This window comes from Muscardinus avellanarius (genome assembly GCF_963383645.1).
Source record: "Muscardinus avellanarius genome assembly, chromosome: 11".
In the NCBI taxonomy this organism is placed as follows: domain Eukaryota; kingdom Metazoa; phylum Chordata; class Mammalia; order Rodentia; family Gliridae; genus Muscardinus; species Muscardinus avellanarius.
In genome coordinates, this window is record NC_137797.1 from 83,315,193 (window position 1) to 83,338,813 (window position 23,621).

The following is a 23,621-nucleotide window of genomic DNA, read 5'->3' on the forward strand; positions in this document are numbered from 1 at the left end:
CTTTAAGAGGTGATTAGACCAGAAGGACTCATTCCTGGTGAATGGGATTAGGATCCTAATAAAAGAGAATTTACCCAGCACTTGATCTCTTGCCCTTCTTCTTTTCATATGAGGACATAGCATTTTATCTACAGCATTTTATCACCAGACAACCAAACCTAAGGAAACTTTTATCTTAAACTTCCTGTTTCCCACTTGGGAAATCTGTTGTTTATAAATTACCGAGTCTCAGCCGGGGCGTGGTGGAGCACGCTTGTAATCCCCGCGCTTGGGAGGCGGAGACAGGAGGATCGCGGAGGTTGGAAGCCAGCTGCGCTGACTTAAGAGACCCTGTTTCCAAATAAAAATATAAAAAGTAGGTCTGGGAATGTAGCCCGGAGGTAGAAGGGCTTCCAGGAACCCGAGTACCACCAAAAAAATAAAAATAAAAAAATAATAAATAAATTACCCAGTCTCAGGTATGTTAACAGCAGCACAAATTGGACTAAGACACAGACCATACCTCTCTAAATCTGAAACTATCTAAAATAATTTTTCAAATTCATGACAAAAGCAACAGTGATTATGTTGATGTTAAAATCTCAATTTTATTGTTACTATTAATTTTTCAAAAGACTTTTGTTTTCTTGGATAGGTAAAATAGACCAGGGTTCAGTGGTCTTCATAGAGATTATATTTGATTTGTCACTCAATAAGTACTGATTAATGAAATACATACTTTTCCCTTGTTATCTTATATGATCTTCATAAAATTCCTGTGTGGTTGATGTATCATCACAGTACATTGTACCACTCATATTAACTCTGATGAGGAGAGTGCCCCAGGACTGTATAACACAACTCAGAGGCTTAGAAATTGACCAGCGATCCAAAGGATAGGATCTGTGCTTTTAACTACCAAACTGTTTCTTTGACACACACACAAATACACACACTCCAGAAAGTTATATGATTAATTTTAACATATATAGGTATATATTCTAATTTTATTGGTGTGTTGTAATTATATACCATAATGAGTAACAGGTAATATAAAAAACATACACACAGGGCTTCATTGTGTTTCCTCTCAGGTCCCACTCCACTACCTACCCTTCACCCCTCCCCATGCATAATAGTGAAATTGGTGGTGATACCTTCATACATGGGCATAGCCCATTTCGAACTTATTTCATCAGCTCTTTCTTTTCTCCTCCCAATCTCCCTCCCCCTCTAACAGTCCATTCTTCTACTGGTGTCTCTTCTCTTATCTAAAGTCAATTTTGTTTTTCATTTTCTCTCTGGCTTCCACATATGGGAGAAAACACTTGACTCCTGGCTTTTTTGAAACTGAATAATTTCACTTAGCATAATAGTCTTTAGTTCCATCTATTTTCCTGCAAATAACATTTTTTATTCCTTATAGATTATTAAAATCCCATTGTGTGATTCCCAGCATGGTGGTGCATGCCTGTAATCCCAGTACCTGCAAGACTGAAACAGGAAAATTACAGGTTCAAAGCCAGCCCCAACAACCTAGGAAACCCTCTTTCCACATAAAAAAAAAAACAGTGCTGGGGGCATAGGTTGGAGGTAGAATGCCCCTGGGCTCAATCTCTAACACCAAACACACAAAAGATTTCCATTGTGTTTAAAACCACATTTTTGTTATCCATTCATCTGTTGAATTAGGTTGATTCCACAGTTACTACTCCTCTGTATCTTTTCAAATATGTTTTAAGAGAAGTATTTTTACATTCTTATTTCTATACTTATTTTTCTTTTTCTATTTTATCACCCACACAGTTTCAGAAAACGTTGCTAGAGGGTTTAATTCTTTCTTCCATGAAACAGCCCACATGTCACACTCCCGGTGTCATAGAAAAATGAGTATCTGTTGGGATTCTGTTGTGTCTTAGTGAATTAAAATCTCCCAGAAACTTATAAAACCATGAGAATCAGCCATGTGATGCTAAGTCTTAAGTGCCTCAGGAAAAAGGTCATGAGCTATTTTAAAGCATAGGAAGACAGTAAGTGTGTTACACTAAGTGGGGTTGAATAATGTTCTTCTATATGTTTCTACATTAATGTTCTTCTACGTAGATATTTCTCTCACCCTTGTATATTTTTTCTTTCTCCTTCAACTTTTCTGCTTTTTGCTAACTCTATATTTATTCCTTTTAGCCAAAATTATATAAATTATACCAGTAAGAAAAGATATTTTTTATTGTTTTGCACCTGTTCTTCAAACACAACTGAAAAAATTAAAGGACAGAAATTAAACCACTTGAAATCTATGAAAAATAGTCTCCCAAATTGATGATAGAAACCAGTGGTTATGCTGATAATGATAGCAATGTCTCAGCTTTTGTATTACCTAGCAATTATATTACTTTTTTCCAATGCACTTTTTTTTCTTGGACAAATAAGGCAAATAAAGTTTAAAAAGTTCTTCAGCAAGATAATATTCAATTTTATGCCTACTGAAGTTTTCTGTTAACCTCATTCTAAGTCACTACTGTATGTATTTATTGGTACCCAAAATGGCAAATACAAAAACTTGAGTCCCATGTCATGAAGAGGAAAATCTCGTTTTGGTACTGAATGCAGAGCACATATGAAAAAAAGACGATTTAATGTTAAAAATTATTTTTATCCTTGTTCAAGGCATTTGAAAAAAATCTTAGAGCAACTTATGCTATTAGGAATAATTCAGAAATCAGAGCTCTAAATAATCCATAATGATTAGTAGAGTGGCTAGTGATTATCTTTCCACTACGGAAAGAAAAATGTTGGCCTTATTTTAATTTCAATTCTAGAAAGAAGTAGGAAATTGTTTCACAGGAATATAAACATCTGTAAAATGTTAAAATGCTGATCAAAAAGTAGCTCAGAACTATCCTAGTTTGTAATAATTCCCTGAAGGAAGCTGTATATTTTTGTATGCCCAAAATTGGTAATGAGTTCTAATTTTAATTAGTTTCATACCTTATTAAAGTGAAAGAGCATCATAAAATCTTAGTTAGAGGAAAGTTATATAGGTCACCTCAGCTGATTAACATCAAAACCAAGCATTAACTGCTTTGTGCTAAGTAAACCTTTCCTTTCTTTGTTTTTTGTTTGTTTCAGAATTAGAGACTGAACCCACTGGCATTCTACCTCTGAGTTACACCACGTTTCCTAATTTTTATTGTTTATTTATTTTGAAACAGGACCTCACTAAGTTGTGGAGGGCCTCACTAAGTAGCTAAAGCTGGTGGTGAACGTGCCCTCCCCCTATCTCAGCCTCCCAAGTACTGGGATTACAAGCATGCGTCACCACACCTAGTTTCCTCATACTTTTAATTTCAGACAATTCATGTGACCGATTTGTAATGTGAAGAGTCTCCTATTATTTTTGCTTTAAAACATTATGTAAGGGTTAACTAATAAAAAATAAATGGTGGAAGAAAAGACAAAATTAAAAGGGGAAAATGGGTATAACTTATTCTCTTATAGATGGTGAAATTGAAGCCATTGGTAACATCTGGGCCACTTTGCAAGCTCCCTGCTTTGCTGAATGTTCAGAGTTTCATATCATGGTGACACACCTGTGGTGAAGATCCTGCTATGGAGTTAGACTGCCTATATTCAGCTCTTGCATCTCCCTTTTGTATTTTGTGACCTTGGACAAAGTACATTCCCAGTGCCTCTGTTTTTTTGTTTTTTGTTTTTATCTATAAAATGGAGATATCAGTAGTACTATAACTATCTCTTTAGAGTTGTAATAAAAAGTATATAATATATATATAAATGCTTTAGTGTGAAACTTGGTATATAGAATGCAACAAATTTTAGTTATGAATTGCCAGTTACTTGTAATTTTGAGGGGTAAAAACATACATGCTAAAATTATTGTTGACTATGTATAAATGTGTTATGATTTAAAATGTTATGTTTTGGGAGAACAGTTCCCGGGGACCTCTGTTAGGCTCCCAGAAACTATTCCTGTAAACTTTGGGTTCTTGTCCAGACTTAGGATACATATACACTAGTCTGAACTCTTGCTGAAGACTTAAATGAGTTTATTATAACAAGGATAGAAACACAGGTTGTAGCTGTTATGGTGGCATTAGAAAGAGGAAAAGACAGAGCTGAGTAAAGCACTACGCCACAGAGTGACATAGTGGGATGACCCGAAAAGAAGTCACTGGAGTTCAAAATATAGAGTAGCTTTTTATAAACAAAAAGTGCCCCATCTTGCTCTACTAAGTTATCTTATAACCTAGGTGTAAGTCCACTCCTTAGTTCCCTGCATACCTCTTTTGTTATAAGCCTAGGTTTCTTTGTTTAGACCAGAATGATTCACAAGGTCAAGGGCCTCTGGTATCTGTTCCCCTTTCATAAAGATTAGTACCCTCCTCCCATACTCTTAGGGAACCCTTAGCCTCTTGCAAATATCACTTATTATGCAAACCTATGTTTAGAATGTGAAAGTCTTCCATCCCAACTCCTTTATCCATTTGCTAATTACTTTTAGTGAGGGTACTTTGCATTATAACCGCTACCTGAGTGCCTGGAAGTAAGCAGGCCCTAATTGCTTTCCTTTTTTACAGATCTGAATTTCTCTTTCTGTAATCCAAGTTTTGAAATATATATTAATAACCAAAACTTATTTTTTTATTCTTTTTAGGACATTTCCTAATACTGATACAAAATGTAGTTACTGTTGTTTTGTTTATTTGTTTGTTTATTTGTAGTGCTAAGTGTTGAGGTGAAATATGTTGCGGTGAGGGAATGTTATGGTTTTGGGGAAACTGTCCCCGGGGACCCCTGTTAGGGTCCCAGACACAATTTCCCTCAAACCACAACAAAACCCAAAAAACAGGAAAACACAGAAACACCGCGGGTTCTTGTCCTGAGCTAAGGATAAGTATACATAGCTTGGACACTTGCTGAAGATTTAAGAAGTTTATTTAAAAGATAGAGATATAGAAGATAGTTACAGCCCCATGCAAATGGCATGGGGGGAGGGGTTGAGCCAATTCGCCACCCAAGATACAGCACGTGGACTGGACTTTTTATACCCATGACCTCCATCTTGTTTATGTAATTTGGACTGTAAGATTCCTCCCCCAGAAAGTTGTGGCAAGGTGTCTCCTTTCATGAAGGTCAACCCCTCCTACCATCCTAGCTAGTTGTATAGATCTGTCTTTTAGAAAGAGGAAGCCCTAGCTCCCCTTTCCTATTGACTTGTTAATTACTTTTATCTAAGTCAATTTACATTGGAATAGTTGCCTGCTTTTAGGCAGAAACCAAGTCCTTTCACAGATTTTTGAAATATAATAATCATAGCTTTCTCCTTTTACCGATTTTTGAAATATATTAATCATAGCTTTCTCAAATCTTCCTAGGCCATTCCCAATACTGGTACATGAAGGATTGGGGATTGGACCCAGGAGCATTCTACCTCTGAGCTATACCCCCAGCCCTACTTTATTTATTTTTATTTTTTTTTATTTTATCTTATTTATTTATTTATTTATTTATTTATTTATTTATTTATTTATTTTTGGTGGTACTGGGGTTCCTGGAAGCCCTTCTACCTCCAGGCTACACTCCCAGACCTATTTTTTTTTCTTTTTTTTTAAATTTTATTTTATTGGTGCACTGTATTCATACATCATAGTGGGATACAAACTTTTGTAGACATACATGCACACATCGCCCAGTCAGCCCCCACCCGATCCCCACCCCATTCTCTCCCCATCCCTCCTTCCCATGCTTGGCTTAGTGGTTGACATCTAGTATTATAGCAATTTATCCAAAATTAAAAATGATAATCTCACATAACAGTTTCATTTGTCTGATACCAAGTGTTTGATGATTTAAAGATAGCATTTCAATATTTCTTTTTGCTTTCTTTCTTACTAGAGCATATTTTTTTCTGTTTTTTTAGGTGAAACTATCATATATTTATATATTTATTTTTCAGAAAAAAATCTATCCTAATATGGAATATGAATTCTAGATACCCAAAACGATCTTGAAAAAGAACAAAGCTAGCAGATATATATTTTCTGATTTCAAACCATATAAAGCTACAATAATTGAAACAGTGTAGTACTGTTCTAAAGGCAGATATATAGACCATTGGAGTTAAATACAAGCCTAGAGCTAAATTCTTCCCTATATTGTCAAGTTATTTTTGACAAGGTTTCCACGAACATTTGGTGGTGGAAATAATAATCTTTTAACTAAATATTGTTGAAAAATAATAATTACATGGAAAAGAATAAAATTGGACCTTTACCTAATCCCATATACAAGTATTAACTCAAAATAGATAAGAGACCTAAATATAAATCTTAAGACTATAAACTTTTAGGAGAAAATCTGGGTCATAAAACCTCACAACATTGAAATTGGCAGTAATTTCTTGGATATGATTTCAATGGCACAGGCAACAGAAGAATATACAAACTCCCTAAAAAATAAAAGAAAATATTGTATATCCAAAGACAATGTAAACAGTTAAAAGTTACTAATAGAATTGGATAAAATATTTCCAAATGCTATATCTGAAGGTATATTAATATTCCAACTAGAAATCCTAAAAATTAACAACAATAAAGGCAAACAATACAACTTAGAGATAGGTAAAAGACTAACATAAATAATGAATCTCCACAGATAACCAATCTTAGTTGTCTGTTGGATGGAAACTCTTGTTTCTCTGGTTCTGGTGAGTGTTACCTATTTCTTCTTTGTAGTTAATCTCTTTGAGTATTTTCTCTAGCGCTGGTTTTGAAGACATAAATTCCTTCAGTTTCTGTTTGTCATGGAAGCTTCTTATTTCTCCATCTAATTTGATAGAAAGTTTTGCTGGATAGGAAATTTTTGGCTGGAAGTTGTTTTCTTTCAGAGTTTGGAATATGTTACTCCAAGCCCTTCTGGCTCTCATGACTTGGTTTGGGAAGTCTGGAGTGATTCTAATTGGTTTGCCTCTGAATGTCACTTGGCCCTTTGTTTTTGTTGCCTTTAAGATTCTCTGCTTGGCTTCCACATTGGTCATTTTGACAATTATATGGCGTGGGGATCCTCTTCTCCGATCCTGTCTAAAGGGAGTTCTATAGGTTTCCTGGATCTGTGTATCAACCTCTTGCTCTATATTTGGAAAATTTTCTGCTATTACTTCCTTGAAGAGATTGTTGATCCCTTTGGTATCACTTTCTTTTCCCTCCTCTATTCCAATTATTCTTAGGTTAGCTCTCTTAAGATGGGCCCATATTTCTTCAATGTCAGATTCCTGCTGTTGGATATTTTTTTCTAGATTAGAAACTATGCATTCATTTTTGGATTGCTCATCTTCTAAGAGCGAGATTCTGTTCTCCATGTGGTCTAATCGGTTGTTTGTGCTTTGAATTGAGGCCTTTACTTCATTAATTGCATCCTTTATCTCTTTTTGGCTCTCTCTGAGTTCTTTTCGAAGCACCTCTATTATTTCTACAGTTATTTTCCTGATTTGATCTTCTAGAAATCTCTGATTTTCTGTTTTATCAGGTTCTGATGTTGTGGGGTTGTGCACATTCATTACTCCAGTGTTATTCCTCTTTCCCATGATTTCGGAGGTTTGTGCCTTCTCTGGGTTCTTCCCTTGGGTCACTATGGCTTCACTTAAGGTGCTCTGGATCTCGAGTCTGTATTATCTCAGACCCCACTACTCCTTTACTGGGTTGTATCACAGAGTCTCCGACCCAGGGAGTCGATAGAGGCTGCTTTAAACTATGGGGGGTGCCAGGTTGCACGTTCTCCTATGGTGTGATATCTCTGCCACCACCACTCCCTCACTGGGTCAAGTCCCAGGAGGCCCAATACTGCGATTTCTCCTCTGTGGCCCGCAATTTGACTCACTGTTCTTGAGTACGCAGATGTAGCTGTACTGGACTCGGTGAATTCACTGCTGCTGCCGCCGCCGGTGGCAATATGGCGCCTCTGCCACGCCCTCGGCCATGAGGCTGGCGTATTTTTTCTTCTCTGGTTTTGATTTCCACTCTGACTCCCTGCAGCGTGTGCTGAGCTCAGCCACTGGGAGCTTTAAATGCTGTCTGCGCCGAAAGATCCCGCCTGGCTGTTCCGCAGCGGCTTACCTGGCTTGCTGTAGCCGTCCATTGAGTTCGCCGCTGCCGCCGGCAGTATGGCGCTGCTGCCGCGTCCTCGGGCTCGTGTGTCTCCTCTGTGGCCCTGAGCTCTGTTCTCAGTCCGCTTTCTCTCTGGAGCCTGGTGGGTTTTTTTTGTTTTTCTGGTGGTGGTGTTTTCTGGCTATGAAAGGCGCTCTTTTTGTGGTAATGGAGATTGGTTGTTAGCGGGACTCTTAAGCCCCGCTTTTCTCGGTCGCCATCTTCCCGGAAGTCCCCAGACCTATTTTTATATTTTTATTTGGAAACAGGGTATCCTAAGCCAGCGCGCACGCGGCTGTCTTCAAACCTGCATGATCCTCCTGTCTCCCAAGTGCGGGGATTACAAGCATTTTGTTTGCAACCTCATGAGACATTCTGTTCAAAAGGCACCTAACAGACAGGTGTGGTAACATATGCCCGTGATACTTGAAAGGCAGAAACAGGAGAATCACAGTTTGGAGGCCATCCTCAGCAAGCTAGTGAGACCCTCATCAAGTTAGGGAGACTCTGTTTCAAAATAAAAAATAAAATAGGCCTGGGGGGTATAGCTCAGAGGTAGAATGTCCCTGAGTACAATTCCCAGGACAAAAAGAAAAGAAGAGAAAGGGAGAGGAAAAGGGTATAGCTCAGAGGTAGAATGCCCCTGAATACAATTCCCAGGACAAAAAGAAAAGAAGAGAAAGGGAGAGGAAAAGGGAAGAAAGAAGAAAGAAGGAAGGAAGGAAGAAAGAAAGGCAGGCAGGCCGGCCAGCTACCTATTTCGGCTGTTCCTGGATGCCCCCCAAAATATGTGAGACAATCAGTAATTAATGTCTTATACCACTATCCAAAAGCATATAACTTTGAGGGTAATTTGCTACATAGCAATGAATAACTAACATACCATTTTAATGATTTTATTTGTCTTATCTGGAGTAGGAGAGATAACCCTAATAATGAAGAGCATGGACAGTGTGAAAACCCTAGATGAAGTATCTTGCGGGTACTATTCCCTGAATCAGAGCTTATTAGCTTATTAGGAAGCTCCATTTCCCTTTAACAACATTAATTTTTTTTCATTTCTTTTTTTCCTTTTACCTAGTCTTGATGTTTCTCCAAATTATAATCCTTCTGACCCCTACTCTAGCTGGGGTTATCAACTGTGACCCAGAAAATGTGTGTTTGGAAGATAATTTTTTTCTTTTTTCAGATAAAACTATTTTAATTGATGCATTTTTTCTGATTTTAATAATGTTCATTGTCCATATTAAATTTAAAAAATATAGAAATGGTCAAAGAATGAAATGAAAATTACCAGTTACCCACCCACCCAATGTAGCCACTACTAATATTTTGTTTTTCTGCTTTTCAGAACGCTTTTTCATATGTTCATATCTACTTGTACGTAAACCTGTGTGGAACTAAAACAATATTAATTTTAGAATATGTGATATTCAGTTTTACTCAGAATTTTCTTCTGCATTTTATATCATCATATTGTAAACTGTAATAATCTATTATTAACCACTTAGTATTTTGTGATTATAAATCTATAACTGAGTATTCTTCTGAAATATCTTCATGCATGTCAGTTCATCTTACTCTGTTTTTCAGTTGGTCTTCACAGAAGTGTTAATATTTTGCTTTTTTGTACTTATTGTTTTTTCCTATTTCTACAGAATGGCAACCCTCAAAATCCCTACTGTGATGGCATTGAAGGTGTCATGGAGGCGTACTATAGGAGTCTGAAATCTGTACAACTGTATGGACCAACCAACTTTGCTCCTGTAATAAATCATGTAGCGAGGTAAGCAGAGAGTAAGTCTTTATTCTAATGTGCTAAGATATATGTACTAAGTTATGTTAAGACCTGTCTCTTTTCAGGCAAGCGAAATATTTTCTTTGAAAAAGCATCTATTAGAGCAATTGAGAGATCTCAACTGTGTAAATCATTCATGCCTAATATCATGTTCCATAGAACCACAGAAGGACTAAGAGACTGGATGTCATTAAGACAACTATTTGAGGCTGTCTGTGATATATAGGGCACATTATTTTAACCTCTCTGAGATTAATGTAGCTAATTTTATAAATTCCCAGGACTCTACCGGTATGTAGTTCACAGCATTGCTATCAGGATATAAGTGCTTCTGACTCCCTGCTCCAGAGAAAATGTTTAGATATAAAAATATATTTATACTTGCTTGTTTTTTATTAGTGAATAAATGAGTTAGACATCATTTTTCAATTCCCTAAAAAGCTTGGCTTGAGTCAGTTGCAAAGCCTAAGAAGCTCTGCCTTATTTTAAGATAATGAAAAAAGAATAGTTCTCATATCATTCCAAATATGCATCTAAAACTTGAAAAAGCAGATTTTTTCTGATCAATTTACAGTATTCAAAGGCAACATGAAACACCAGTTCTCTAAAAGTTCTTGTACTTTACCACCCTCCTGTTAGTGGACATGACCAACAACTTAATACTCCACTTCCCATTGTCTGGGACATAAAAAAGATGCTCAAGTACTTCTGCACCCAGAGGTTCCTCAGAAGACCTCCCCTGGGGAGCTTCACCCAAGAATAACAGTGATGTATTGAGAACTATTCTCTGAGTGTGACCCTTCATCTTGGATTTTTCCAATATTTTTATTTGTAATGCATGCTAAAATGTCCATTTTACATCTCAACCCTGTATATAAACCACCAAATAAACCTAGTTATAAAGTAATACTTTTTATTTCATATTTTCTCTGTTTCTGTGGTATGTTATTCTATTCTGTTCCTAATTAAGATTTTCCTTTAAATACTTTTATTGCACTATAATTATGCCTCCTGTTGAGGCATGGAGTGATAGGAATACACACACACACAGCACTTGTTGCAGTTCCCTCAGACTAGCCCCCCTCCCCCCTTCTCCGTACATGTCATCGGGGTTAGCATTGATAATTTCATATACATACATAGCATTATTTAAACTATTGCCTTCTTTACGTCTCTATCTTTTTTCCCCTCCCTTAAACCCTCTGTCACTCCATAGGTGTCTCTGCTCCTCTATCTAAGGCTCTTTTGTTTCCCAATTTCTATCTACCTTCTACATATGAGAGATAACATACAACTATTCTCTTTCTGAGGCTGGCTAATCTCAGTTAGCAAAATATTCTCAAATTTTATCCATTTTCCTGCAAATGACATGATTTTGTTCTTCCTTATGGCTGAGTATATTCCATTGTATGTATGTACCATGGTTTTGTGATTTTTTGATGGGCATCTATACTGGTTCAACAGTTTGACTGTTGTGAGTTGTGCTGCTATGAATGTGGATATGCATATATCACTATAAAATTCTGACATTAATTCCTTTGGAAAGATGCCCTAGAGTAGTATAGCTGAGTCATATGATGGTTCTATTCCTAGTTTTTAGAGGAACAGCCATACTGATTTTCATAGTGGTTAAACAAATTTATACTCCCACCACAGCAGTGTGTAAAAATTCCTATTTTCCTACATCCTTGCCAGCATTTATTATTGCTTGTATTCTTGGTGATCATAATTCTAACTGGAGTTAGATGGAAGCTCAGTATAGTTTTGTTTCACATCTCCTTGATTGCTAATGGTATTGAACATTTTTAATATATTTTGGCCAATTATATTTCTTTTTTTGAGAACTATCTATTCAGTTTGGGCATTTCTCTGTTATTTTATCTTACGTTGTTTGACCCATAAAACTGACTTCACAGCTGAGCGTGGTGATGAACACTTGTAATCTCAGTACTTGGGAGACTGAGACAGGAGGATTGCAGGTTCATGGCCAGCCTTAGCTACTTAATGAGGCCCTCTAAAACTTAGTGATACCCTGTTTCAAAATAAAGAATAAAAATCAGGGCTGGGGGTGTAGCTCGGAGGTAGGATGCCCCTGGGTTCAATCCCCAGTACCACCACCACAACAAAAAATTAATTTCACAGTCCACCAGTAAGTCATTACCTGTTTACCTGTAATAGGATAAACATATTCTACTTTATTAAAGTAGCCTACATGACACTTTATTTTTCTAGTTTATTGATGATTATCAAATAAAAGAATCAAAATCATATTAATTTGAAATAAATTTTATTTGATTCTCTCACACTACCATATAGATAACATTTTAAAAGATAAGAGAAAAATTATTGGACTTGTTTCATGAGAATGCCAACCATCACTGTTTACAAATTGATTTTGTATTTTCTATATTCTGGTCCATTTCTAGTGTGTGTGAGTGTGTGTGTGTGTGTGTGTGTGTGTGTGTGTGTGTGTTACTGGAACTTGAACTCAGGGGCATTCTAACTCTGAGCTACACCCCCAGCCATATTTTATTTTTATTCTTATTTTGAAACAGAGACTAGTTTGATGAGAGTCTTATGACTTGCTGAGGCTGTCCTCAAACCTGAGATCCTTCTGTCTCAGCCTCCCAAGTACTGAAATTACAGGTGCATCACCATATCTGGCTTTTTCATTTCTATTTTAGATATAAAAATTTTAGATACATTTCTACATACTATTTAAAACTACAGGCTGTAGTTTGTTGTCATTTGTTATGTTTTGCCCAGCATTTTATAAATTCTCAAATATAGAGGTAACTGCTAAATGAAGCTTTCATATGCTTTGAAAATTGCCATGATCTAATAATTCTTTATTGCTACTTTTTAAATGGGAAAAATAAGAAAAACAGTAAGAGCTTGTTTTTATGAATAATTTTTTCTTTCTAGTACAATTGGAAGTTCTATGTACCCATCTCTTATTATGTTTTTATAAAAGAAATCCATTCACCTTTATCTTTAATGTTATATTTAATTTTATTTTTAAGCTTCTAGTAAGGTAGACACTTTCTGTCATGTACAAAATTATCATCTCAAAACTATCAACTAAAAGACAAGGTACTGTGTTTTTAATATCAGAAGATATGCCATAGTTAAAATGGGTGTGATCTTTATATAAAACTTCCTATGCCCTTTCTCATTTCTACAGTACTTAGCACCATGCTATCAGCTAGGAGGTAGTTACTTAAAAACGTCTAATAAATGAATTCTGTATATATCAAAATACCATCACTAAAGATTATTTTTGTTAAGTAAAAGCAAATACATATCCATACTCTGTTGACGTGCTTTTATTTTACTTTTTACTCTCAAAATTGTGTTTCCTATGTGTGTATATATATATATATATATATATATATATATATATATATATACATATATGAATAAATATATAAAACTTATCATTTTCTGTAACATTTCAAAGAATGCTTATTCTTTTTAAGCACATACGTATTTTGAAAACTGATCTCTATGTGGTAAGACTATTGACTATTGAGATAATATTAATGGGATGACAAGAATGTGAATTAGAGAAGATTTAAGGCATCATATTTAAAACATTTGAAGGTTTTATGTCCTTTTTCCATTTCCCTGATTCTGATTTCTTGCTTTCTCAGTCCTCTTTGCCCAGGGCTGTCTGGGAACATTTCAAATGATGCAAAAATCCTCCTCAACATCTGCTAAAGCTTTGTCATAAATTTAAGCACAAAGAGTTCAGCTTAGTGTTCAAGAACTTCTAGTATCCAACAACTACCCACCCACCCAATATCCTTTTTCTGTGTATTTTCTCAAATGTGGTCCAGTTCAGTCAGAGTTGCTGCTTCTTCTAGTCTGTAAAATCATTCCGTCATTTTGAAACTGTTACCTTCTTCATGTCTCCATCCCCCTCTTCCCTCTCTTAAGCCCCCTCTGTCACTCCATTGGAGTCTCTGCTCCTCTAAGGTTTCTTTGTCTTCCAGTTTCTATGTCTTCCACATGTAAGAGAAAACATACAACTACTCTCTTTCTGAGACTGACTAATCTCACTTAGCATAATATTCTCAAGTTGCAATATGTCATTTGCAGAAAAAGTTATCCATTTTTCTGCAAATGACATAATTTTGTTCTTTATGGCTGAGTAAAATTCCATTGTATGTACAGATCACAGTTTTGTAACCCATTCTTCTGGTGAGGGACACCTAGGCTGGTTCTACAATGTATATTAATAATAACACTTACTAATTTAATTCTACTCCATTGTTATATGTGATTAGGTCTTTTCCATGTTGAAGGAAGAAACTGTTCACTGTGATTTAATTATAAGTGCATATGTACACACACACACACATACACACACATACACACACACACACACACACACACACATATGATCAAGCACAATTCTTTACTGAGAAATCCATCTGTTTGATTTATTTGAATAATGTACATAATGGGCACACTTTAATTAGCAAATTATAAGGGAAACTGAAGAAACCTTGAAACATGGAAACTCTAAGTCTGTGGAAAATATGATTGTGATTAATATCTACTGTATCTGGGTTCTATAACAATAGGACATATATTGAAAATGTGGAGGCTGAAACCAGAGGATTGTTTTTCGCGGACATCCTCAGCTACTTAGCAAAGCCCTTCACAACTCAAATAAAAAAGAGACTAAAACATAGGGCTCAAGTTGTAGCTCAGAGGTAGAATGCCCCTCGGTTTCATCCCCAGTGCCACACACACACACACACACACACACACACACACACACACACACACAAATAGAATAAAAATAAAAAGCAAATAAACTTTGTAGGATGAGATTGAAACTCAGGAGTTACACAGGCTGCCTGTTTTTTGTTTTTGCTTTTGTTTTTGTTTTTGTTTTTGTTTTTGTTTTTGTTTTTGTTTTTGCAGGTCTGGGGATGGAACCCAGGGGCATTTGACCTCCGAGCTACACCCTCTGCCCTATTTTTTATTCTTTATCTTGAAACCATGTCTCACTGAGTTGCAAAGGGCCTAAGTAGCTGAGGCTGTCCGCGAACCACAATCCTCCAGTCTCAGCCTCCCGAATGTTGGGATTACAAGTGTGCACCACCACGCCTGGCTCAGGCTGCCTGTTTTAATAAAGTGTTTTTGTTTTGTTTTGTTTGGGTACTATTGATTGAACGCAAGGGCGTTCTGAGCTACATTCTCAGCCCTATTTTATTTATTTTTGGCACAGGGGATTGAACCCAAAGGCATTTTGCCTCTGAACTACACCCTTAACTTTTTATTTTACTTTTCAGTTTTGAAACAAGGGACAGTTAGGTTGGTGAGGATCTCACTAAGTTGCTGAAGCAGGCCTCACACCTGCAATCCTCCTATTTCAGCCTCCCAAGTACAAGCAATACTGCATCGTACTTGGGAGGCTGAAATAGGAGGATTGTATTATAAGCAATATGGCATTCTTGACTCAGAATTCCTTTTCTTCCGAAAACCAGTTTTTGCTCTACAGCCTTTATTTAATTGAATAGATCTCCTTTTTAAAAGTTATTTGGATGGAAAATCTTGTTTCTCTAGTTCTGGAGTGTGTTACCTATTTCTTCTTTGTAGTTAATCTCTTTGAGTATTTTCTCTAGTGCTGGTTTTGAAGACATAAATTCCTTCAGTTTCTGTTTGTCATGGAAGCTTCTTATTTCTCCATCTAATTTGATAGAAAGTTTTGCTGGGTAGGAAATTTTTGGCTGGAAGTTGTTTTCTTTCAGAGTTTGGAATATGTTACTCCAAGCCCTTCTGGCTCTCATGACTTGGTTTGGAAAGTCTAGAGTGATTCTAATTGGTTTGCCTCTGAATGTCACTTGGCTCTTTGTTTTTGTTGCCTTTAAAATTTTCTGCTTGGCTTCCACATTGTTCATTTTGACAATTATGTGGCGTGGGGATCCTCTTCTCCGATCCTGTCTAAAGGGAGTTCTGTAAGTTTCCTGGACCTGTGTATCAACCTCTTGCTCTAGGTTTGGAAAATTTTCTGCTATTACTTCCTTGAAGAGATTGTTGATCCCTTTGGTTTCACTTTGTTTTCCCTCCTCTATTCCAATTATTCTTAGGTTAGCTCTCTTAAAATGGGCCCATATTTCTTCAATATCAGATTCCTGCTGTCGGATATTTTTTCCTAGATTAGAAACTATGCGTTCATTTTTGGAATGATCATCTTCTAAGAGCGAGATTCTGTTCTCCATGTGTTCTAATCGGTTGTTTGTGCTTTGAATTGAGGCCTTTACTTCATTAATTGTATCCTTTATCTCCTTTTGGCTCTCTCTGAGTTCTTTTCGAAGCACCTCTATTATTTCTACAGTTATTTTCCTGATTTGCTCTTCTAGAAATCTCTGATTTTCGGTTTTATCGACTTCTGATGTTGTGGGGTAGTGGGCATTCATTGCTCCAGTATTATTCCTCTTTCCCATGATTTCGGATGTTTGTGCCTTCTCTGGATTCTTCCCTTGGGTCACTATGACTTCACTTAAGGTGTTCTGGATCTCGAGTCAGTAGTATCTCAGACCCCACTACTCCTTTACTGGGTTTTATCACAGAGTCTCCGACACAGAGAGTCGATAGAGGCTGCTTTAGACTGTGGGGGGTGCCAAGTTGCACGTTCTCCTATGGTGTGATATCTCTACCACCGCCCCTCCCCCACTGGGTCAAGTCCCAGGGAGTACAGTACTGGGATTTCTCCTCTGTGGCCCGCAGTTTGACTCACTGTTCTTCAGTACGCAGATGTAGCTGTACTGGCTTTGCTAAATTCGCTGCTGCTGCCGCCGGTGGCAGTATGGCACCGCACTAAGATTGGTTATCTGTGGAGATTCATTATTTATGTTAGTTTTTACCTATCTCTAAAGGGTATTGTTTGCCTTTATTGTTGTTAATTTTTAGGATTTCTAGTTGGAATATTAATATACCTTCAGATATAGCATTTGTGAAATATTTTATCCCATTCTATTAGTAACTGTTAACTCTGTTTACATTGTCTTTGGATATACAATATTTTTTAGGGAGTTTGTATACTCTTCTGTTGCCTGTGCCATTGAAATCATATCCAAGAAATCACTGCCAATTTCAATGTTGTGAGGTTTTATGACCCAGATCTTCTCCTAAAAGTTTATAGTCTTAAGATTTATATTTAGGTCTTTTATCTATTTTGAGTTAATATTTGTATATGGGATTAGGTAAGGGTCCAATTTTATTCTTTTCCATGTAATTATTATTTTTCAACAATATTTAGTTAAAAGATTATTTTTCCGCCACCAAATGTTCATGAAAACCTTTTCAAAATAACTTGACAATATAGGGAAGAATTTAGCTCTAGGCTTTAATTTAACTCCAGTGGTTTATATATCTGCCTTTAGAATAGTACTATACTGTTTCAATTATTATAGCTTTATATGATTTGAAATCAGAAAATATATATCTTCTAGCTTTGTTCTTTTTCAAGATCGTTTTGGGTATCTAGAGTCCATATTCCATATTAGGATAGAGTTTTTTTCTGAAAAATAAATATATAAATATATGATAGTTTCACCTAAAAAAATAGAAAAAAAATATTCTCTGGTAAGAAAGAAAGTAAAAAGAAATATTGAAATGTTATCTTTAAGTCATCAAAAGCTTGGTATCAGACAAATGTAACTGTTATATGAGATTATCATTTTTAATTTTGGATAAATTGCTATAATACTAGATGTCAACCACTAAGCCAAGCATGGGAGGGAGGGATAGGGAGAGAATGGGGTGGGGATCAGTGGGGGCTGACTGGGCGATGTGTGCATGTATATCTACAAAAGTTTGTATCCCACTATGATGTATGAATACAGTGCACCAATAAAAAAAAAAAGGAAAAAAATAAAATAAAAGTTATTTGGTTGTAGATTTTAATTATATCTACAAAATACCTTCATAGCAATGTCTATGTTCATATTTGATTAAATAAATGAGTTTTAAATCTAGCCAAATTGATACATAACACTACTGATAATATCTACCATAAGAAAAAAACTATTACCATTATTTTGTAAACTAAATACAAATTTGAAATTGGAAAAATAACTTTAGGGGCTTCCAGTTAACAAACTTAGTATATATTTGACATTTATAGTACTGTTTAAATTTCATTTACTAATAACAGTAGAAAGAAAACTATGAATGAAGTCAAATATTTATAGATATACAATTGGAATAAAGTATAATTTTAGCTACATCATGACTAATATCAGTTTCCTCATATATGCTGTTATTTCATTTCATTGTTATTTTTTTCAAAAGTCTGTTCATCTAGAAATCTTTATCCAGTTTCCAAATTTTCTGAAATAAATTTTATTTCTTGGTATATTTACAAACATAACACTACAAAAATGAACAAATATACCAATGAAAATACCAAATGTCTCTTCTGGTTATCATAAATTTGCTATTTTCTTCTCGACATGAATAATAATATTCATTGTTTCATATTAGTTCTTTCTTATACCTAATCATTTGTTCATTTTGAGACTATAACATTCGTTTTTAAGAAGAAACTATCAATTTCTATCAATTGGCTATTTGCATTTGTTCTGATACTTAGAACATTCTGAGCTCTATATAACCAGCTACAATTATTTTTCATTTTTCAGAAAATAACATATTTTTATAATGAATTTTTAAATTAATTTAAAGAAAGCATTATTTTTTCCATTTGTGTGATCAATAATAATAAAATCAGAACAATAATCATTAATGAGTCTACGAATTATATTCTCAATGCTATATTATGGATTCTCTCTTAATCTTCATAATAACTTCAAGAGATGACAATAGTGTTATTGTTCCTATTTTGCTGATGATAAAATGGAGATGCAGAGAGACCATTTGGGGTAGAGCTTAAATTTCATCCAAAATAATCTGACTACAAATCACTATGTCATGACACTTTGCATTTTTAAACCTTTTTAATCTCTACTAAAGATTAAAAAGATTAAGAGGTACACAAAAGAAGTGAAACTGTCCTACCTATTTTTGTGGATGTTTTTGTTCAATTCAGTATACAGTCTTAAGTAGTTTGGAGTCAGGTGTGGTGACTCCAAAGACCCTGTTTCAAAATAAAAACAAACAAAAAAACCCCACAAAAATGGAGTTGGGGTGTAACTAAGAGGTAGAATGCTCCTGGGTTCAATCCCCAGTGCCAAAAAAAAAAGTTTGGGGTGACAACTTAGTATCATAAAATTTATTGTTACTCTTTGTTGAAATACTTAAATGTATATATCCATTTAATCATCAGTACAATTTGATTCCTTATCTAAATCATGATTGAGTTACATACATACTTCATTCTAACATAGATTTCTTGTCTCCTTGCCCTCTTTATTCCTATGAACTAATTATCACCTGAAACAATATTTCACAAATCTGAGCCAACTACTTATGAACTTTATTTATATAAATAATCCTAGGAACTTTGATGAAAACTCCAGAGAAATGTGTTTTAATTTCATAACCCTGACAAGGTTACCTTTTTTCTCAAGTTTGTCAGAGTAAGTAATATTGACATAAATGATACATTAGCTATATTTTTAAAAGCCTGTTAATAGGAGTTTTAGTTATGCAACTTACCCAAAGATTCATCATCGGGTTCCATTATGAAACAAACTTATGCAATACCTTTTAAATCAGATTTACAAGTCTGTGAATCAATATCACATCCTGAAAGAAGGGTTCCGGTATGGACAGCTTATACTTTTTACTTCGTTCATTTCAGTAGTGCAGTAATTACTTTTATCATAAGTGTGCAATACTTTTTAAATAAAATGCTACATTAGAAAGGGCTGTAATAAAACATTTCATGTTGTATTAAATTTAGGTTTACTTGCAAAACCCAACAATATGCTGGTGCTGTAGCAAATACTATAGAAAAATGAATATCTTTTAAATGATTAATATTTGGTCCAGATGGTGATCAAGACTAAGCTAGATTGTACATCTCTTATACAAAATGTAATCTATTTTCAAATTAGACACTAATTAGAGGCATGAAGAGCCACTCAATGCATCTTTTTCTACAAATTTTTCTCAAAGATATATAAAGTATTAATACAAGTGCATCTGTATGAAAAGGTACAAAATTTTCATTAATTTTTAAGATAAAACAACAAACTTTAAAGAGATTTTAATTATACTATGATCAGATTTATTCTTTATCTCTTGCTCTTTCATAGAGTGAATATACCCTTCTCAAACATGCATTCTTTTGAATCAAAAGAAAATCAAGCCATTTGAAGTGGTAGATTAGATGACTGCATAATATTCAACTTTATTGTTTTTTAAGCTCATAGCAACTTGGTATTTTTAACAGCATAATTTGGTTTATAAAAAGCATAAAAGCAATACTGTTGTATTGCGAAGCCTTCCCACTTCTACTTCTAGCCTTCCTTTATTCACATGAAATATAAAATGTTTCAGAATCAAGGCCAGTAAGAAATGCTTTTTGTAAAAAAAAATAATGGATATTCCAGTATTAAAAATTGAACCCCTGGGAGAATTTGTCAAATATGTTTTCTTTAATGAATTTTTATTTCTTTTCCTTTGGTGATATTACCATCAAATTAATGCAAATTATTTAATGTTCAGGATCAGACTTTCAATATTATGGGAGTATTTTTTGACTCTCTACATCATATGAATTACATGATACTTCCCTGTTTTCTTCATCAATCCAGAAAGTGACCAGTCAATTTATTAGGAGCATGAACACAGATAAGTTTCTGTAGTATGAAGAAAGTTTATAAGCATTATAATTAATAATATTATATATAGTTAATTCTGCTGCACAAGAAATATGTTGTTCTCTGTGATGATATGCAATTTTGTCTGCAACCTGCCTAAACAGAATCCTTTTGGATACTTCACTTTAGAAAGAATTTTATTGGCCAGTTAATGGAATTTTTCTAGAATGAATTTTTTTTCATGATCTAGTTCATAATTTTTTAGAAACATAGACTAAGATCTTCCTGTCACTGTCCTATCTCCTTAGAGCACTATAAGGCTTACTCAGTCACATGAACTGCATACTAGTCATGTACAGAATTCATAAATTTCTCCTGTTGATGATAGAGTCTAAATACCTAGAATGCAGCACATCTTAGGAAAAGAAGAAATGTAATAATATATGACATGTTAGTGAAATCCTCCTCTAACTTATTGGATATTATTTAGTGAAATTTGATGAATTTTTTCAAGTACTAGGATATATTACTATTATACCCATAATTTTTTTCCTGTTATAACTCTTTTTCCCACTTTTTATCAATCAAACTTGAACTGTGGGTGAGTCAAAAGGTATTTCTTCCCTTGCATTTTCTGAGGTGAAATATCTATATTATAAAAAAATTAATCATTTAATTTATACATTTCAATAATACTTAATATATTTGCCATGTTGCATTACCATCACTTCTATGTAATCCAAAAACAAACCTTTTAATTAATGTTACAAATTATAGAACCCTATCATATATTGAATACCATGTTTCGGATTTATTTATCGACTTATGCAATGATACAAAGATGGTGTTATTTTATTTTTTAAGACAAGAAAATAAAAAAGGCATGGTAGCACACACTTCTAATCCCCACGCTTGGGAGGCAGAGACAGGAGGATCACACAGGTTCGAATCCAGCCTTACTGGCTTAAAATACCCTGTTTCCAAATAAAAAGTATAAAATAGGTCTAGGAATTTAGCCCAGAGGTAGAGGGTTTCCAGGAACCCCAGTACCACCAAAAAAAAAAAAAAAAAAAAAAAAAGAAAAGAAAAGAAAGTTCAGATAGCTTAATTAACTTATTGGAGATTAGAATATATTACTTACTTAGGATAAATCTATTTCCAAAACCTATGATCATCCTTTTGTGTTACACCAATCCTTATCCTGGTAAACTTTTATTTGTAAACAAACTTCTAAAGCAAATATGTCTAGGCTGGCAGGCACTAATGCTGCAATTACTCTGGTGTGTTATTTCAAAAGACAGTGTATTTAAGAATGTGAAAGATGTAGGATTTTGACATATGTTTAAATGTTTTAAAGCCTTGTTGACTGGAAGTGTTATTTAACAGCCATGGAAGAGAGGAACCATCATATTTTTAATGGTCTCACTTTTCAGATATGCATCTTCTGTGAAGGACGGCTCCCAGTACTTTGTGCTCCTCATCGTGACTGATGGTGTCATCTCAGATATGGCTCAAACGAAGGAGTCCATAGTTAATGTGAGTAGGGGTCAGGGTCTTGGACTATGGGACAGGGTGGTGCTACTCAGGTTGAGTACATAATCTGCTTTAGATGACTTAACAGTGAAATATAATGCCCACATCCTTTGCATCAGATTGTGTTCTTAACATCATCCAATTAACTCACACAGATCTGTAGTTGATCCATGGCCAGAAGAAGGAGTGAATGTTTTTAACTAGAACAAATTTCTTGCTTAACTTGGGTGTGGTGGAACACACCTGCAATCCCAGTACTTAGGAGCCTGAGACAAGAGGATTGCAGGTTTGAGGCGAATCTCAGCAACTTAGCCAGACTCTCAGCAACCTAGTGATGTTCTGTTTCAAAATAAAATAGGATTGAAGGCATAGCTTGGAAGTAGAATACCTAAAAGATGAGGAATGAGGTAAAGACTTATAAATCTGCTTATATGTTTTTTTAAGTAGACACACATAGTTTGGATTTATCTTGATTTGCTTTATGCTGTGATTAGTGCCATTAGTTTTCACTTTAAAATACAAATTTAAACTGAGTGTAGTGGTGTACATCTATAATCCCAGTACTTGGGAGCCTGAGAGAGGAGATCACAGTTTGGAGGACAGTCTCAAAAATTAGTGAGACTCTCATCAACCTAGTGAGACCTTTTTTATTTTTATTTATTTATTTATTTATTATTATTATTTTTTTTTGTGGTACTGGGGTTCCTGGAAGCCCTTCTACCTCTGGGCTACACTCCCAGACCTATTTTTACATTTTTATATTTGGAAACAGGGTCTCCTAAGCCAATGCGCGTGGCTGGCTTCGAACCTGCGCGATCCTCCTGTCTCTGCCTCCCAAGCGCGGGGATTACAAGCGTGCACCACCAAGCCCGGCTAGTGAGACCTTTTTTAAAAAAACAAAATTATTTTACTGGCTGGGGATATAACTTAGAGGTAAAATGCACCTGTTTTCTATCCCCAGTACCACACAAAATTTTGTGTGTATATGTATGAATTTAATAATCTAGGCTTAGCTAACGGGACATGATGCACTGAGAAAAATTATTCATAATTTATTGTTTCATAACTGAAGATATGGTTTCTCTAATGTATCATCTATCTGTTCCTGGGTCTCACATTCTTGCCATTTATTTAAAAGAATAATATAATTTAATTGATCTAGAGGATGGGAAAACATATTATAACATCAAATATATAGTCTTCCTCATAATTTCAAAGAAGATAAATAAATAATATTAGAAGTAACTTTCTGTAATTATCACTTATTTATATTCACTCATTTACTGTAAAAATGACTTTTTCTAATCTTGAGTATGAATGAGGTAGAGTATGGTACTACTGTTTCATGAATATTGTACTGTTTTTTTTCCCCCCATAGCAACTGATAAATTTGGGAGAGGAGAGAGA

The 23,621-nt window shown here is 35.0% G+C and overlaps 1 protein-coding gene across 2 annotated transcripts in view; it reads left to right on the plus strand.

Annotated features, from left to right (window-relative positions):
• Positions 1–23,621, plus strand: part of CPNE8 (copine 8) — a gene marked incomplete at both ends in the record, with an annotated part of 248,034 nt that overhangs the window by 207,355 nt on the left and 17,058 nt on the right. For both annotated transcript variants that reach the window (XM_080705259.1, XM_080705260.1), the window contains 2 exons: positions 9,797–9,924; positions 22,115–22,217. In XM_080705259.1, coding sequence (XP_080561385.1) covers positions 9,797–9,924; positions 22,115–22,217 — 231 coding nt within the window. The remainder of the gene's footprint in view (positions 1–9,796; positions 9,925–22,114; positions 22,218–23,621) is intronic.